This window comes from Globicephala melas, chromosome 4, assembly GCF_963455315.2.
Source record: "Globicephala melas chromosome 4, mGloMel1.2, whole genome shotgun sequence".
NCBI lineage: Eukaryota > Metazoa > Chordata > Mammalia > Artiodactyla > Delphinidae > Globicephala > Globicephala melas.
In genome coordinates this window covers 140,782,541-140,800,574 of record NC_083317.1, presented here as the reverse complement: position 1 = coordinate 140,800,574, position 18,034 = coordinate 140,782,541, and the positions used below count along the sequence as shown (strand labels likewise).

The 18,034-nt window shown below is 39.1% G+C and overlaps 1 protein-coding gene across 7 annotated transcripts in view; it reads left to right on the top strand.

Annotated features, from left to right (window-relative positions):
• ZNF385D (zinc finger protein 385D) overlaps positions 1-18,034 on the top strand; it is a 1,091,058-nt gene that overhangs the window by 986,650 nt on the left and 86,374 nt on the right. For all 7 annotated transcript variants that reach the window (XM_070045503.1, XM_060298644.1, XM_060298642.1 and 4 more), the window contains one exon: positions 10,916-11,078. In XM_070045503.1, coding sequence (XP_069901604.1) covers positions 10,916-11,078 — 163 coding nt within the window. The remainder of the gene's footprint in view (positions 1-10,915; positions 11,079-18,034) is intronic.

Below are 18,034 nucleotides of genomic sequence, written 5' to 3'. Positions count from 1 at the left end.
GTATAAGATGCCCTTGATAACTGCAATTCCCTTGTAGGTCTTTGTAAGGCATCAGTGAGAATATTCATATATAGCCTTTAGCACACCACACGGCCCAGAGAAGCATTCCATAAAAGCCTCACACTAACATCCCCTGGGTAAAGGACCAGCAGGATCTCCTCAATGCATTTATGAATCACTTATCTTTTCCTCCAAGCATCACCCTGGGGAGAAACCCTCTGGCCAGCATGCTCCCAAGAATTACTGAATGAACATGGGGGATACTGTGGTCTCAGCACCTGTTTGTGGAAGTTTTCTCTAAACCCTAAACTGTTGGGATTGGCACTCTTTCTTGCTAATACAACTCATCTATACCATGGTCAATTGGGAAACATAAACACTTTTTTTTTTTTTTTTGCGGTACGCGGGCCTCTCACTGTTGTGGCCTCTCCCGTTGTGGAGCACAGGCTCCGGATGCGCAGGCTCAGCAGCCATGGCTCACGGGCCCAGCCGCTCCGCGGCACGTGGGATCTTCCCGGACCGGGGCACGAACCCGTGTCCCCTGCATTGGCAGGCAGACTCTCAACCACTGCGCCACCAGGGAAGCCCCATAAACACAATTTTATTTATGCCATGGGAAGAAATTTGACATAATAGGAAATCAGGCCTTTATACATGTCCAGATAAATCAGTCTTCTGGAGTCATTGTCTCTTTCTTGCTCAGCCTTCTTCTAAAGTTAATCCAAGGCCAAAGCCATTTCTTTCTGCAGCTTTGGTAAATGAACGTTGAAAACAATGGCAACAAAAACAAATGCTTTTTTCTGTCCACCAAATATTTTCCTAAGTCCAGGAAGAAACTCTTATTTGAGAAGCTGGGTGGATTTCCCCAGGTTCTGCCTGTAAAATGTCTCACTTCAGACCTCTTTGGTCAAAAGGGTGTCCTGAGGTCAGGTCAGGTTGGTTGAGCTTCTCTTAATTAAAAGCATTTTCTTTTCCTTTTTTCCTGGAACCACAATTTCCACAAAAATACAATTTTTTCACAATTTACATCCATCTCAAGAGTTCTCTAACTTAGGCACCAAAGTGATTTATACAAAGAACATTAGTTTTCCTTTCTTTTGACAAAAATTAGCATTTATTCTCATTATTGAGCCCATATTCTGTCCCAAGAAGCCTTAGGTAGTTTGTCCTAATTTATTTCATTGAATTGGGTTGGGGCTTTGCCAGTTTTTCTAATGGCTGTTGTTTTTTTCCTCCTAATTTTCTAGATACTTTTCATGGAACGTAGAGCTTAACCCCTTTGCAGTAGGACTTTCAAATAGGGCTTGTATTTTTTTCTCATCGTTTGAGTTTGCCTATGGTATTTTTTTTGGGGGGGGGATTTTTTTTTTTATTCAAACAGAAAGTCACAAAAATTATAATCATCCTCATCAGTTCACTCACTCCCATGTAATTAATTTTTTCTTTCATCTTGATCTTTTGTTAGCACTTTTATGAATTCATCAGTTTTCCATTAGAGTTCTGAAAATGCTTATTCATTCAGTTCAGCAGTATAGTCAGTTACCAGAAACCTGTACTTGTCAGAGTCTTTTCCATGAATTCCTTGAAGATGAAACCCTTTTATAGGAAATTTTTGCAAAAGCATCAGAGTACACCCAGAACTGTCTGTAAATGACAAAAGACTTAAAAATGACCACGGTTAAAGATCTGATGAAAGTTCATAATAATGCAATTGACAAGGAAATTTAGTTATTTCTGAGATATACATTTTAAAGTAATAACTAGAATTATGACATAACATTATAACACAACATACAAGATTTTTAGAAATTTCATGTAATGTCTGAAATATTTATATTAACATATTTCCATACAAATAACCCAAAGAAAGTTTAGTATTAGTTGTTTTTTGTGTGTTTGTTTGTTTGTTTATACTGCAGGTTCTTATTAGTCATCAATTTTATACACATCAGTATATATGTCAATCCCAATCGCCCAATTCAGCCTATGGTATTTTTAATAGAGAAGATGTATGAATGTGGCTGAATTTTTCAGTGTGCCTCATTCTCTACTCTGTCCCCATAACTACAACTGTCCCCATAACTACAGAAGTGTTTAGCCACTGTTCAGTGAGTCCTTGGTGACTGAATGTGCAGTGAAAAACCTGGAATACGGGTGTGCTATGCCCATCGGAGTTGAGGTTCTCGAGGTTATTCATGGTCCCAATCCCATCTCTTCCCAGTGCACCCAAAGTGCTTCAGAAAAATGCTATAGTACTAAACACTGAGAAAACGTCTGCTCAACTGTATACCATATATTTTGTGGGCTCCACAAATCTCATTTACAATTACATATTTCAGCGAGGATCTTTGAAACAAATTCATCAAAAGAACAATCAGGACAATTCTCAGATTCATGAATTAGAGATGAGAAATGCTATAAAACTAGAGGGAGGAGGCCTTCCTTGATTTACGGAGAAGTAGGGAATTTAATATTTTTCCCCAAATGAAAGGTGCTCTTTTTCAGCAAATGCAGGATATAGATTATTATGTGGATTTGTAGGGAGGAAAATGGGTTAATCATGTCATAGTTAATTTCTGTATATTGTTTTAGAGCAATATAGAGAAAATATTCCATTTGGAAACTTTAACCATAGTGTTAATAGAGAAATAGCATTCTCCACATCCTGAAAATTTCTCTGTGTGTATTTAAGAGAATTTGGACTTACAGAAAAATCTTAAAATGAAAAATCATCACCGGAAACATTCATGGCAATTCCCAGATTTAGAAAAAAACCCAAAAACGTTATTCATCAAAATTTTTAAAAAGTGAAACAATCTCCAAATGATTCGTTGCTGCATCCTATGCAGAGAGCTCCCATAAATAGCACAATTTACAGTTGATGGTAAGCTTCTCTCTGAGAAAAAATAATAGTTTGTGTTTCTGCCAGATGCTTTTCTAGCATTAAGTGCTATAAATATGCCCTGAAGTGTGTTCAACAGATAATGCAAAGTGCCAAAGAATGGCAGAGAATTAAGTTGCACCCTGTTCACATACAGAATCCATTGAGACACCATATGTATATTTATATTTTAAAATCAAAATGTGAAATTAATTCAAGGTGCATTTAATAGAAACCTATTTAGAGATCTCTGCTAGGTCTCAGGGACAAAATGATGATGTCTTTCTCTGTCTGTTGAGGAACTTACTCTCTGTCAGAAGAAACAGACATTTAACCCTAGTTATGGCAGTGACGTCAGTGCTATAAGGAGTCACTCCCTGTACCCAAGGCCACATGGAGCTGGTGACCTGTGATGAACAGGTATCTGTCAGGCAAGTGAAGGTGCTCCAGGCAGAGGGAGAAGGCTTTGAAAATGATTTCTTCTTGTGGTATTTTCCTTAAGAGAATAAAAGGGAGGGCTTTCCCTCATTTATCTACACAGGAGGCAGTTATTCTTGTTAGAGAGCAGACGTCATGACTGGGGTGATGGGTGGGTAGGTTTCTTGGGGGAGGAGATTGGGACGATTTAGGGGAAGCATGCAGGTCACACCCGGAAATAAAGTTTTTCTCTGCATCTGATACCAACACCTTTGACAGCTTGACCCTCGGACATGATTAGATTCAACATGTCTAATTCCCCCCACACTTTCCAAGGGTAGGTGACAGTCACGCACTGAGGGGAGTGTTCAGCTGTGGACATGGTGAAGGGCTGTTGTACGCTGGTTGAGTAGTTAGACACAGTGGTTTTTCTGATTTCTCTCAGTTTCTTACAAGAAATTATTGTGATTATATCAGTAGAGTTAAAACTCATTTGCGGTCTCTCATTTACAAAAAGATCCCCAAAAGACTGAGCAAACTTCACTAGAACCAAATATTCCTTTTGGCTCAATTAGATCTGAGACAGACTGGGACCTGGGCCCCCTTTGCTGCAGTGCTTGCACCTGGACAAATGTCTCCTCCAGCAAGAAAATACAAAGAAATTATAAAGGACTATAAATAACTGCGTGCATGCACAGTTGGGGCAAATTATGGACCACAAGATACAAAAAGACCAAAAACCCAACTGCCACTTCTCAGGAATCGGGAGCAAAACCAGGGTGTCAGGAGCAAAAGCAGGGCATTGCGCATGCCCCCTGCACTCACCAAAGGGCTGGGCAGACCACCTAAGCCACACCTCCAGCCTGAGCCCTGGCCACACCCCTCCCCTCACCCCATATAAGGAACCAGCTCGCCCCCGCTAGGGCAGTGAGCAAGGGAACCTGTTAAGCCTTGCCTGAATTTCTTGTCTGTCCTCCTATCAATTTCTATTGATCAGAGAAGGCCAAGAACCCTGGTCGGTATCAGATCATGAGCACCGGCTTCCAAAGCCCACTGTCAGCCGGTGTCTCCCAATCAGGACCCCACCATTAGAGGTCACAGGGTCAGCTGTTTGTACCCCAGACATACAAGAACGGTGGTTTCACAACAGGAGACAGGCAAAAACTCTCAAATTAGCCTCTCTTACTCAAATAAGTGCTATTTGTATCATCCACATTAGATACTTGAAAACATTAAGTACTTAATATTTAAAAATCATGAAGTTTCTAGATGAGTTGAGAAGCTTTGAAAAAGATAAGTGAGTCCATCAAGAGTTTTTCACAGCCACTTAGTGACAAGGTATTTTTATTGCTTATAAAAGTTAGTTACCTAATATATCTGAGAAATTGTGACATGCCTCTCTTCTTTTTCTCTATGTTTATTTAGAATTTGTTTTTTCAGTGACTACTGGTAGTGTATAAAAATGACCCTACTCTTGTGGTATTATCTTTTTTTTTTTTCTATTTTTCTATTCCTGAGGCAGGTACTGTTCATTTCTGTATTGAAGAGTACAGAAGAGAGGAACACATTTAAAGCAACCATCAATCATTTGAGCTCAGAGAGAACACTCTTAATTGAATCATGTTTTTCACTTTGGGACTCAATGCAAGTGAATTTTCACTTTTATTCATATTGTAGTCATCTACCTAAATGTTAGCTGCACAATCACAGATTAAAATAAGTTGTTAAATATTCTTTCTGGGACATGTAATTAAGGAATAAAAATATCTTTCTCATGTCATTTTCCCCATTGAGTAAGAGAATTTGAAAAGTACATGTCTTCCCATCAGTAAGGAAAATGTATAACCATGAACTATTCTATCTTGAAATTTCTTCTTCAAATATTTTGTTAAGTGGAGTAACAGGGAAGGCAGTCTCTTAGCTTACTAGGGTGGTTTTTATTTGCGTGCTGGCTAGGAGTTTCCTTCAATTAAAACAGCCTTAAGTACATAAGGAAAGAACTTAGCCATGGCTAACACTGAATCAGTTAATGCAAATATAATAGTGAGTTAGATGCTTGTTATAGTGAGGTTTTAAGAGACATGACACAGGGCCTTGCTTTTGCTTATTTTTATACAGAACTAGCGATTCCCCCAGCCCACCCCCCCCACCCCCGCACAAATGGATCACAGCAAAGCATTCAACATAGAGATACAAACAATAGGGTCAGAGGTCATGCTGCAACAATAATTAGCTTGGAGAGAAAAGGTAAAATGTACAGAGAGAATCACAAAGGCTTGGAAAGCACTTATATGGGGTTTGAGAGTTACAAGATTTCCAAGATTGATCTACTATTTTGAATTCATCCCTCTTGTATAGGAGTTCCCCAATTCCCTATGTTATCTGAGTTATTTTTTACTTCTTTTTACGGCTTGTTTTTAAGGAAAGAAACTTTTGATTATTTTTCTTGAGTAATACACATTACTCACAGTTAGACATATGGAAAGGTTCAATCTTCAAATGACTATATATTGATCTTTTAAAACCTAGACATTGGCCACTTATACAAGAAGGGGCCATCTTTGGAGAAAATGTACTAATATTTAGGATGAGTGGTTCTAAAACTTTAGTATGAGTCAGGAGCACCTGGAAAGGTTGTAAAACATGGATTGCTGAGCTTCATAGCCATAGTTTCTGATTCAGTGGGTCTGGGAAAGAAGTTGAGAATTTGCATTCCTTTTTTTTTTTTTTTTCAAGTTCACTGAATATCATCTTATTGCTTTTTTAAATTGAAGTCTAATGGATTTACAGTATTATGTTAGTTTCACGTGTACAGCATAGTGATTCATTCTTTTTTCCAGATTGTATTCCATTATAGTTTATTATAAGATGTTGGGTACAATTCCCTGCACTTCTAACAAGCTCCCAGCTGCCACTGCTGCTACTCATCTGGGGACCACACTTTAATGCTTTATATGAGTATTAAATGAAACTGAGAGTTGATAATAAATTAAGATAGAATCATTAGAAACTTTCTATTGATATATACAAAAGTGATATTCAAAATATCTAACAAGCCACTGAACAGTTAGAATGCATACTGGTCTTAATCCACATGGCTGAACCTATGCAGATGGCCTCAATATTAGATTTGAGTGAGTGTATGCAACATAAAAACAACTGTACAGGGCTTCCGTGGTGGCGCAGTGGTTGAGAGTCCGCCTGCCGATGCAGGGGACATGGGTTCGTGCCCCGGTCCGGGAGGATCCCACATGTCGCGGAGCGGCTGGGCCCGTGAGCCATGGTCACTGAGCCTGCGCGTCCGGAGCCTGTGCTCCACAACGGGAGAGGCCACAACAGTGAGAGGCCCGCATACCGCAAAAAAACAAAAAACAAAACAAAACAAAAAAAACTGTACAGAGATAAATACAAATTTTAAACTTTTTTCCAGGAGTAGTTTTTCAATAGTTTTCAAAATAAAAATCTAAAGTAAGTGTTTTAGAGTTTAGGATACTGTAGCTTTTTATCATTTCATTTTTTTTAATATCCAAAACAACAATCTAAGTTAAAGTTTTGAAACCAGATAATTTTCTTAAAAGATAAAGAATTCCTCTGTTCAAGTATTATCTTTTGTCTCCCCAAAGAGGATGGTAACTTCTTTCATAACCACTCTTTATTTTTCTGATGTTACACTTTAATAGGATAATGTTCATTTTATTTTAATAAAAATTGAATGTGATAAAATGAAATGACATCAGAAACTAACAAAGACCACCTTGTTCTTTTTGAAATCACGTGCTCATGAAAATGAATTGGTTATCATTGCCATATATGTATGCTTACAGTAAACTTCCTAGTTCTTCAAAAGCATATCACGAGACTTTATGCCAAAGACATGCAGATTAAAATTGTACAAGGTATTGGAGCTAAGGGAATAAAAGGATGCATGAACATTAATTTTGCAGTGAGTTTCACAGAATAATAGTGCTTTATAACAAAGCCTCATAGATAAGCAAAATAGATGTGTGTATATGTGTGCATGTGTTTCAAAATGATGAAACTCTTCCAAGTGTTCGCCATTTCACGGTTATTTTTATCTACTTTGGAACTTCAGTTGCATTTAAACCTGAAGACTTTTTGAAATACTGAAGACAAATTTTGAAGATTGAAAAGTCTGACTGGCTACTGAAGGCTAGGATTGGTGCTGACATTTAAAGTGGCATCGCTATTCTGCAGGAATGTGTGTGCATATCTTGAATGTCACCGCTTGCCTCTGGGATGACACTTGTTAGATTTCATGGTGTCACGTGCTAGTTCAAGGTCGGCGATAGTGATTTTTACACTATACCCGAATATTCCATTTATGATCTGAAAGGAACTTGTTGAAAGCAATGTTTTCTTGTTCTCTGTGTACTTTGATCACCTAATTCTCTTTGAGTTTTAAAATACAGAATTCTGACATGTGCTGTGATGAAGTAATATACTTAACTTTGAAATCATTCCTGTGAAAAATAATAGTCTGTTCGTGTTCGATGGTTCCCAGGTTTCTGAGGATGACTTGACTCAGAGACTGGCTAAGAAATAATAGGAGACAACCTTGGAGGGAAAATGGCATGCTACATACACCCAGCACCTCTCTGCCCAGAGGCAAAGCAGATGAGGCCCAAAGACACATCCCTGTCCAGTTTTTTGAAAAATCTCTCAGCACGATTCCTTCTTAGGCTGCAGCTTCGTCTACAGTCACAGAAAGGTTAGATGTGGCTGAAAAATCTATCCAGTCCAGTGAAGTGGGCTAACAGGGTAAGGAGCGCTGTCTGGGCTTTCTTCATTTACACAAGGAACACGGCTTTATGCAACACACCTGTATCAAGGGGGCTTGCGGCAACACGGATGCAACTAGAGATTCTCATACTAAGTGAAGTCAGACAGAGAAAGACAAATACCATATGATATCACTTCTATGTGGGATCTAAAATATGACACACATTAACTTACCTATAACAGAAACAGACTCACAGACATAGAGGACAGACTGGTGGTTGCCGAAGGGGAAGAGGTATGGGGGAAGGAAGGATTGGGAGTTTGGGGTTAGCAGATGCAAACTATTATAGAGAGAATGGATACACAATAATGTCCTACTGTATAGCACAGAAAATTATATTTAACATCCTATGATAAACCATAGTGGAAAAGAATACAAAAAAAGTAGAGTTCAGGGGGCAGTATACATAGATATTAAAATTAATACCAGTAGAACCCAAGAGCAGTCCCATAAATTATACAAACACAAAGATCAATGACAAAGAAAATTTACAGTATCCAGAAGGGTTATCTGTCTGCATTCTGTTTCCAACTTGTATATCGACTTCTACCCCTAGCACACAAACACCCTACACCACCACAATCACATTGAGGCTACCCCGATCCGCCTCCACTATATCCAACATTTCCCCCGAAATTCTACAGGTCTCTCCATAGCATTTTGGACCTTCATACCATTCAACTTTTTCTTTTCAAATTTGTGGGAGGCTCACTTGCTTTTTTTTTTAATAGCAGATATTTTCATTATTATCAGGGTGCTTTGGGACTATTATTCAATTAACGAGTGTGCATATTGTCTTCTTTTGTTTTGCTTTTTAATATATCAGGGGTCTCAACTGGGAGCCTACCAACTATTGGTAATTTGATCACTCTCTTTTCCCCACAACTCCCTGAGCCATTTCACTTGTAGGAAGCATTGGCTTAGCTGTATCTGTGCAGAGGGTTTTTTTTTTTTTCAGCCGGGGGGCGCGGGATATAAGTACACTCTTAAGTGTCAGGATTCTTTTGGAGTAACTTTCTTAATATCTGAAATAGTGACATTCACCTGGTCCCATGGTGTATTAAAACAAAGTCGTATCTGATTTGAAATACCACCGAGAATATAGATTTGCCAGGAACCTTAGAATGAAAGTATATGTACAAAATGTATATTTTGAAGATATATGTGGGGATAGCACTGTTTATCTCAACCTTATATTTTAATATGCATTATATATAAAGCATTCACTTCTATACCAGGAGTAGGAGATGAGCCTTGCTTTAAGGGAAAGTACATCATCAGCTGTCTAGAGAAGATGACCGACTAGATATTGTGGAATTAATTGAATACAGCATCATGCCCTCAAAAGATATACCCAAAGGATTTGAATTATTGGAAATAAATCAGGAAGGAGAAAAAAGGGACACCACTCTGTCCATCAAAATAGCATTTTCCATGTAGAATCAAACCAATCCAATCTATCACTGGTTCCTCAATTAACTATAGTAAGTCTTAACTTCATATTTTGACTCACACTATGTCTTTTGATGTTATGTGTTGTTGGAAAACTGATGCATGAGTGTCCTCTCTGTTCAAACTGTTTCTAATATACAATTTCCTTGTCCAGTGTTCTTTCAATAAAGGTACCTAGTCCTTTGATGATACTTGTCAGAATGATGCAAATGAAGGTGTGGATTATATATTTATCTACTTATAAAAAGATATTATACTGCAACACCCTACCTACCACAGTTGCTGTGATGAAGAGGCCAATGTGCATTTTTCTGGCAAAATGGAACATTGAGTTTAAATAAGTCATGGGAAGTGATGCATAGATACTATACAGAATTAGTCCTCCACCGAGATTTCTTCCTTGTGAGGTCACAGTTTTAAAGGTTTTGAGCTGGAAAACCTTCTAGTCTAAGAATCTCCCTGCCCACTTCCACCTCACCCTAAACTACAAAGGCTTCCCCGTCACCACCAATAAATTAACATTAATAAATATATATTTTTTTAAGATGATTTTCTATCTCATTGTCTCTCCAATACCAAAAGATAAGGTTAAGAAAATAGAAACTTGGGAATATATATATTACTATTTATAGAAGTCTCAGAAAGCAAAGGCAACAGTATTGCATCGGCCACATGAAGTGCTCAAAACACACTGGATCCTCCTGGCAATGGACCAGGGCACAAAGGACACACGTGTTGAAAGAATACCTTGAACTCAGACTACCCTCTGTGGGAAGCAAAGAGAAAGAAAGAATCATAAAATTGCCCAGCTTCCATATACTCCATTTGGACTTCAGCAGTACATTTGATTTTGAACTCTCACGCTCCCATCTCAGCCTCCAGGGTGCCTATTTCCCTTGTTATCGGTGAATTTTTCCTGGTAGACACCTGTTGGGTCCTGTATTAATAAGACACATTGCAGAAGGAGAAACATATTTCCGGAGCCAAGAAGGTGAGAGCTACTCTTTCTAGGGCCCTTGTTAATCTCTGGGAGCCCAGCATCTTCTGTGACAGAACAAAGGCAATACAGTTGTAAATTCTTTTATCTCCCACTCCACAAAGAAAATGTTGTTGCTATGTTAGTGTTCATCTACATTTCTCCGAAGAGAAGCAATAGAATATTTCTTCCTTCCATCCAGAGGTTTTAGAACTTGATTCCCGTTGCTTCGTAGCATCATTCTAAATAGAACCCCACCGTTTGACCACAGCCAGAATTCGCGTGAATGGTACCTATTATTGAAAGGGAGTCTGTATTTGCAGTAATACAGAGAATGCCAGTTTAGAAATGAGCCTGATTGCATGGTTCATTTTGTTCTCCTTTGTAGAGCCAGGCTGCGGCCCACTACAAAGGCACGAAACATGCCAAGAAGCTCAAAGCACTGGAAGCCATGAAAAATAAGCAGAAATCTGTAACTGCCAAGGACAGCGCAAAGACTACCTTCACCTCCATCACTACCAATACCATCAATACCAGCTCTGACAAAACAGGTTAAGCGATGCTCTTTGTTGTGTTACTGTCGTCCTCATCCTTGCTGTTCGGGGGCTCCTTCCCTTGCCTGAGTGTATCTGTTGCTGGTGTTCCTTCCATCTTGATTCATGCTTGATCCATCTTTCTATGTAATGGTAATGCTTCCCCCTCATTTTTCCAGTACCCTTGAGCGATGTCGATAATCGCTAGTAATGTTGCAGATTTTGCATCGGAAACAGTCCTGTGGCTGTGTTAGAGGAACACAAGAGTCAGAAGGGCATCTAAAGCCATACCTCTTTTTGAGAAGTGAACCTTTCCGGTGTGTATCGTTTGCATCTTGTATGCAAGCACGTTAGCCTATAACCGCATGGCAGATTTGATTGAACTGTGAGTACACAGCAGAATATGCCGAATGAATCAAGAAGGCCCCCATAAGGGCATTATTCCTGACAGGGTTTATTCTCATAAATCTCAAACATTGCATTGTTTTAAGTAGTGGCTGTGTGAATCTGGGCTTGTTATGGCTGGGTAACCTTCCCTCTGCATACACAGGTAAGTGTTATTGATACCAATTATTCTTTTTAACAGTCTTCACAGTGAAATGACGGCCTCTGAATGGTGCCTTGGGATAGCTCCTCGAGCAACCAGTGTATTCACGGCAGGGGAAGCCAGTGGGGTTTCCATAAGCTGGCATTTAAAAATATAAGACCACTGGTCCTCGAAACTTACATAAAAAGAGATCCCGTGTGATTCGTGGTTGTACACACATCCCTTTAATGAATCACTTTCTAAGAATACAAGGGCTGGTATGTGCCAGTGGCTTTCCAGCCCCTACAAATAGCAGTGATCAGGAAGCATTTATATTGTCATTGACGGGAATGTCTTACCTAGAAGAGATCTTCTGGCCCTGGCTGATGAAAATATAAAGTCAGCAGTGAACCAACGCAACAGATTAAAGCAATGTTATTACACGCGGTACACCCATGGGACCTATAATACATGGTCCTCAAAGGATCTGGAGAGAGGCTTGCTCCTGTGTGAATCTGTAAGGGACGACAGTGTCCTCTGTGAGTTCCCACAACACACTTTATATACTTCATCTGAATATTATTGGCGCATGCATCATGCCTCCTTCCTCAGTAACCTGTATACTCTCTGAGGCTGAGTGACCTCTCGTCATCTTTGTACGCCAGCACCTGTCTGACGCGGGGTAGGTGCTGAGTACAATGTCTGTTGGCTGCATTTTCTTTCATCCCTTTGATTCTCTGATTCATCCGGTTTTATGTCACAACATATAAAGGGGGAAGAAGAAAAAAAAAAACTTGTCATGTTCATTTCTTTGGTATTCAGAGCAAGAGCTGAATTATACCGTCTTATTAATTTAGATGTAAAACCTTGTAGGGAACACATTATTCTTTTCTCCATTAATTGAAAAGTCACCGCCCTATGTGGGGGGCTGTAGGGGAAATGAGCAGTCTTGAAGCAGGTGAGTGTAATTTCTGCTCCCAGATATTGGCATCTGGGATGGGATCCCTAAAGCCATACTCGCCATAGAGACGTATATTTCATTTGCAAAAAGACAGTAGGTAGGAAGAATAAAGATGTAAATTTGATGTAAAAGGTTTGATATAAAGAGATGAGTTTGATGTAAAGTTTTTGCTCGTTGCCAGACTCTTCTACTCCTAGACATTTTTATCAATAATGGCTGTTTGGATTACCTTGATTTCTCTTTAAAATGCAAAAAATCCCTGTTACATTGAGATGCATGGCATTTAAAAATATATATATGTACATGGTGGGTAGAGCTGCTGACTGGACTTAAGAAGTGCTCCCTTGTGCGTCATCTCCATTACATAAATGAGTTATGAATACATACCTCCATACCTCACCTGAGAGACTAGAGTGGAAAGGCTCTGTCCTCTTGGAGGATGAATGGAAACTAGTTTGGACTGGGTTGTGGGACAGAGCCTATATAAGATAGACAGAATCCTAGTGAGGATGCTAGATTCACCTAGTGGTTGGAATGGTGTTGAAATGGTGAAGTGCCCTTTCTAGCTGGAGCTAGAGAAAATTCCAGAAGGACAGAGGGATAATAAAATCTGCAAAGTTAGTACAAATATCTTAAAGCCAAAGCAAGGAGGTGATGGGCATCTGGAAGGGGTTGGCTTCCTGATCCAAGGGGAAATAGAATACTCATAAAAACCAAATTCTCATTCCAAATCTACTTACAAAAAGAGAATGTAGACAAACAATTCCTTCTAAATTCCTAAATCATGTATTATGGGCTTAAATTGCTGCCTTAGGCTAATAAATATGTCTACATATTTGGGCTTACATGAGGGCTGAGGTCTCAGTCGCTAACTTCGTGATCTTGGGATTCTTTTCCCCTCCTTCTACCAGTCTGCAGGCTGCAGTGGTGAGCAATTCAGTGATCCACCACCAGCCGCTCCCAGATAGCCTCGTTCCCCTACTGCTAGGCAAGAAGACACTCCCTAACGTTAATACATAATTTTAGTTCTTACAATCTAATGAGGAGTGTTTGGTGAATTTACGCAAAGAAAAATTTACAGGCAAAAGTAATATTTTTAAAAATATTTCGAACACTCAAAATTGTTGGTACGGGAGGGTGATTGCTATTCATTCACAGAATATTTCATGGAGCAAACATTTCCAAAGGTGACCAGAATAACTTTGTCTGACTTAGCGAGGTTTTGTTTTTAATTGAAGTATAGTTGCTTTACAATGTTGTGTTAGTTTTGGTGCACAGCAAAGTGATTTGGTTTATATATATACACACATATACATATATACATACATATATATATATTATTTTTGGATTCTTTTCCATTATAGGTTATTACAAGATACTGAATATAGTTCCCTGTGCTACACAGTAGGTCCTGTCGTTTATCTATTTTATGTACAGTAGTATATAGTCCTATCTGTGAATCCCAAACTCCTAATTTATCCCTCCCCACGTTTTTCTTTTAATGCAAGTTTTCTATACAGAAAAAGTAATGACAAAACTTAAGAAATTATGCTTAACATAACTTGGCAAATATAGCTCAATTGATTTTTTTTTTCCTGTGAAATGACACATTCGCAGTTGTTGGATTAAGTCTTGTGTGAAGTCATCCTCTGGTCTTTCTTTACTTTCCCTTTGGGGACAATTGTATTCATTCCTATGACCTATCCATTAGGTTAGGCTAGGTGAATCTGCAGTAATAAACAACTGTCAACTCCTGGTGGCTTTTACAGCCACTAATTATTTCTCTCACACCCTACAGAGCAGCTATGGGTTTTTGTTTTTTGTTTTTTTTTCCTTTGTTAATTTAACTCTAGGGCCAGGCTAATGAAGCAATCACTAGCTGGGCATTACCAGTTCTATGGAAGAGGAAAGAAGAAGGGTGTGAATCAATAGGCTTTTAAAGCTTTTTAATGCAAGTGACTTAACTTTCCTCTCACTTTCCTTGGCGAGTCACATGATCAAGCCTGATTATAAAAGGTAGGGAAGAATAATCTTCTTCAGGGAAGGGGACAGATATTAGTGAGCAATAAAGCATCACATCCCACCATGGCTTCCGCCATCCCTGTGTTGGAGTCTCAGCATTCCACATCTCCAGCCTTGTTCTTCTCCTAAAATCTGACCTGATTTCTTTTTTTTTTTATACATTTTATTTATTTATTTATTTTTAAAACCCAGCTGCATTGTGTCTTTGTTGCTGCATGCAGGCTTTCTCTAGTTGCGGCGAGCGGGGGCTACTCTTCGTTGCAGTGCGCGGGCTTCTCACTGTGGTGGCTTCTCTTGTTGCGGAGCATGGGCTCTAGGTGTGCGGGCTCAGTAGTTGTGGCGCATGGGCTTAGTAGCTGTGGTGCACGGGCTTAGTTGCTCCACGGCATGTGGGATCTTCCCGGACCAGGGCTTGAACCCGTGTCCCCTGCATTGGCAGGAGGATTCTTAACCACTGAGCCACTAGGGAAATCTCTGACCTGATTTCTAAGGCTCATTGGTCACTCACTTGGATGGTTTGTTAGCACCTCTATTTTTCAGGTTCAAAAAAAAAAAATAAGCCTAACTTTGCCCATCCTCCCCAACTCTCTCTCCATCCTGTCTTCCCGAGTTTTACTTTTGGTCCTGGAGCTCATAGACCTGAAATCTTCTATCCGTCTTAGCCTCTTCTTCCTATCTCAGTCCACACATCCGTTCAGTGGTTGGAACCCACTCCCCTCACATTCCCAGAAGACGTCCTTCACTCTTTCACACATGGTTTCTACCCATATCCTGGCCTCATGGGTCTCAGTTTTACTCCTACCGTTGCCCTAGCCTCCATGCAAGTCCAACTGCCTCCATTCTGGCCCCTTGACAACCATATCCTTCATGCTACTGCCCATTCATACTAGACAGTAGATAAGGCACAGCACTAACCCACTCAGAAACCTTCATTGTGCCTTTATGCTGGACCTCATGGTCCCCCATGGTTTGATCACAACCTGCCTTTCCAAACTTTTCTTCTGTTGTTCACCTGCAATATTCTCCCCTAGAGACATGATCCCCCTGCATCTTTGCTTCTTATACTGTTCTTCTAAATTTCTCCCTTAAAGTGTGTCACTTTTCTCTTCTTCTTTCTGCCTATGAAGTCCCATAAGAATCCATATCTTCCCAAATGCCCTATCTTATTCTTGTTCACATATAATTTTTATGTCTTTACCTTTTCCTATGGCCAGATGATATGCTCATTTAGAGTACATACTTGCATAATCCTTTTATTTACCTTTTTTCCTTTAAAGAGTACTTTTTGTGTAAAAGATAATAAGTAGTTTTTTGTTTTTTTTAATAAGTAGTTTTAAAACCTGAAGCAATCAGTTTTGCTCTCTTGTTCTTGAATTAAAAGCAAACGTCTAGACTTTTTTATTTGTGAATACCTGATTGCATGAAAGAACAATGGTTCTCATTAATCCAAAGGATTCTGAGATATTGCTCATCAAATTTCAGAGTTGCAGGTTTTCTTAAAGGTCATCAAGTCTAACTCCTAAAGTTTGTTTGTTCTTTGTTTGCTTCCTTTGAGATTCCCTGGTTACACAGGTAAAGAAGACTTGACGTTTCTAATGTTCCTTCAGTGACTATCAGTCAAGTTAATTAGCCTATTGAGTTTTAGATTTACGATAGTCATCCACTTGGTAAGATCTGAGAACATTTCTCCCTGGTTCTATTACATAATTCTCTCAAGTCTCAGCGAATTGCAAATATAGTCATTAGATAAAGCTACTATGTTACAAGTTAAATTTGCACTTTTCTCTCTTATGATTCAGTCTTCTTTGTATCAATTTTCCCCTCTCTTTTTCTTTTTGGCAATTCAAAATTATCATCCAGGGATGTTGTACTTACCTGACCCAAAGGTGCCAAGAGTGAAATACTTTTGAATCTATTTATAAAGGTCTATGAATGCAAAGGAACATTTATTTACTCTGAATTAATAATTGATTCTAAGTGTTTATTGGAATTCAAATTATTTATACTTAGAGTGATGGAGACTTTTCTAATGATAAAGAAGATATCCAATGGAAAGTGATATCCAATGACTACATATAAATACATTAGGAAGCAAAGCCTCTTTGTGAATGTCAGTGAATTTTATAAGGTCACAGAGTCTGGGGTCTTTCCTTTCCTGAGCCTTATCCTCTCAAGCCAGCTGTTTACATCAGGCCCAGTGCCAGGCAGTGCTAGGCACACACTTTTTTTTTCCTTTCCATTTAAGTAGAAGCTAAATCATGAGAATGGTGACCTGGAAATAAAAGTGGTAGATGAGTAGTTTGTAAGGAAAAGCCAGTCCAATGCCATTTAGAAAACAGACACATAGTTTTCAGCAGAGGACAAGAGAGAATTAGCTTTGTTTCTGTTTTCATAAGGAAGTTGGGAAAAGTTTGCTTTTCTTGACAAAGGCTTCAGACAAAGGTCCCAAGTGTTGAAAATTATAACAGAATACAAGCTGGGTTTGACATCAGAAAGCCATGCATCTTTGAAATTGTGTTATACATTTGTATGTATGATATAGTATGGAATATATCAGATGGTATTTTATTATATAAATATTTTGCATACATATTTATTGATATGCAAGGTTCTGTCTTTAATACCTGTTCCTGAAATACCCCACTACACCAGGTCTTCATAATCAGCATTGCCCATTTTCTTTAAGAAGAGGAACACATGCTTTTTTGGCTTATGAAGCCATAGCTCTTTTGACCTTTCAGAGGCAATACGAAGTCATTTGAAAAGGGACACATTTCTATCAGCACTTACAGATCTTGTGTAGTGACGTAAAAATGCCCCTCTTGGCGGAGTAGAAATTGTGCTGGCTCCTGGGGTCTTTCTTTTCTCACCCATTCTCCCAAACAAAGACCCCTTGGAACAGTCACTAATACAATTAAGGACCCCATTGCCAGCATCTTGGCACAGGCGCTGAAGCACTGTTGCGAGACCACTGATGCCTTAAGTGGTTTTTCTTTTCTTAGCGCTGGCTCATGACATGCTTCTGACTGGTCAAAGAAAGAGCCTTTACCAAGTGTTCCCTGCTCAAGATGTGTGATAAGTACCAGCAGAGTGTGCTGGTAGCAGATCTCTAGAGAGATTCAAAAAGAGAAGGGAAATTCAGAAAGGAAACACACACACAAACTCTAGCTGCTTATTTGAATATTGTGGTTCCAGGATCCTTGTGTATGAATCAGTGATGACAGATCATACGTTAGGGGTGATGTGGAAATCACAAACAATATTCTCTCCTGTTCTTTTTGTGCCTGAGGAAATCAAGATGAATGGTATTGTGCTGATAAAAGCTTTGACCCAGATACATTATACAAACCCAATCCTTGAATCGCAGAAGAATTTCACCAAGAATTCTTCATCTGGACAGGAACGTGTTGTCTTCCTAAACGTAATGAATGAGTGAAGCAGTGAGGACCTACATTTCCTAAAGAA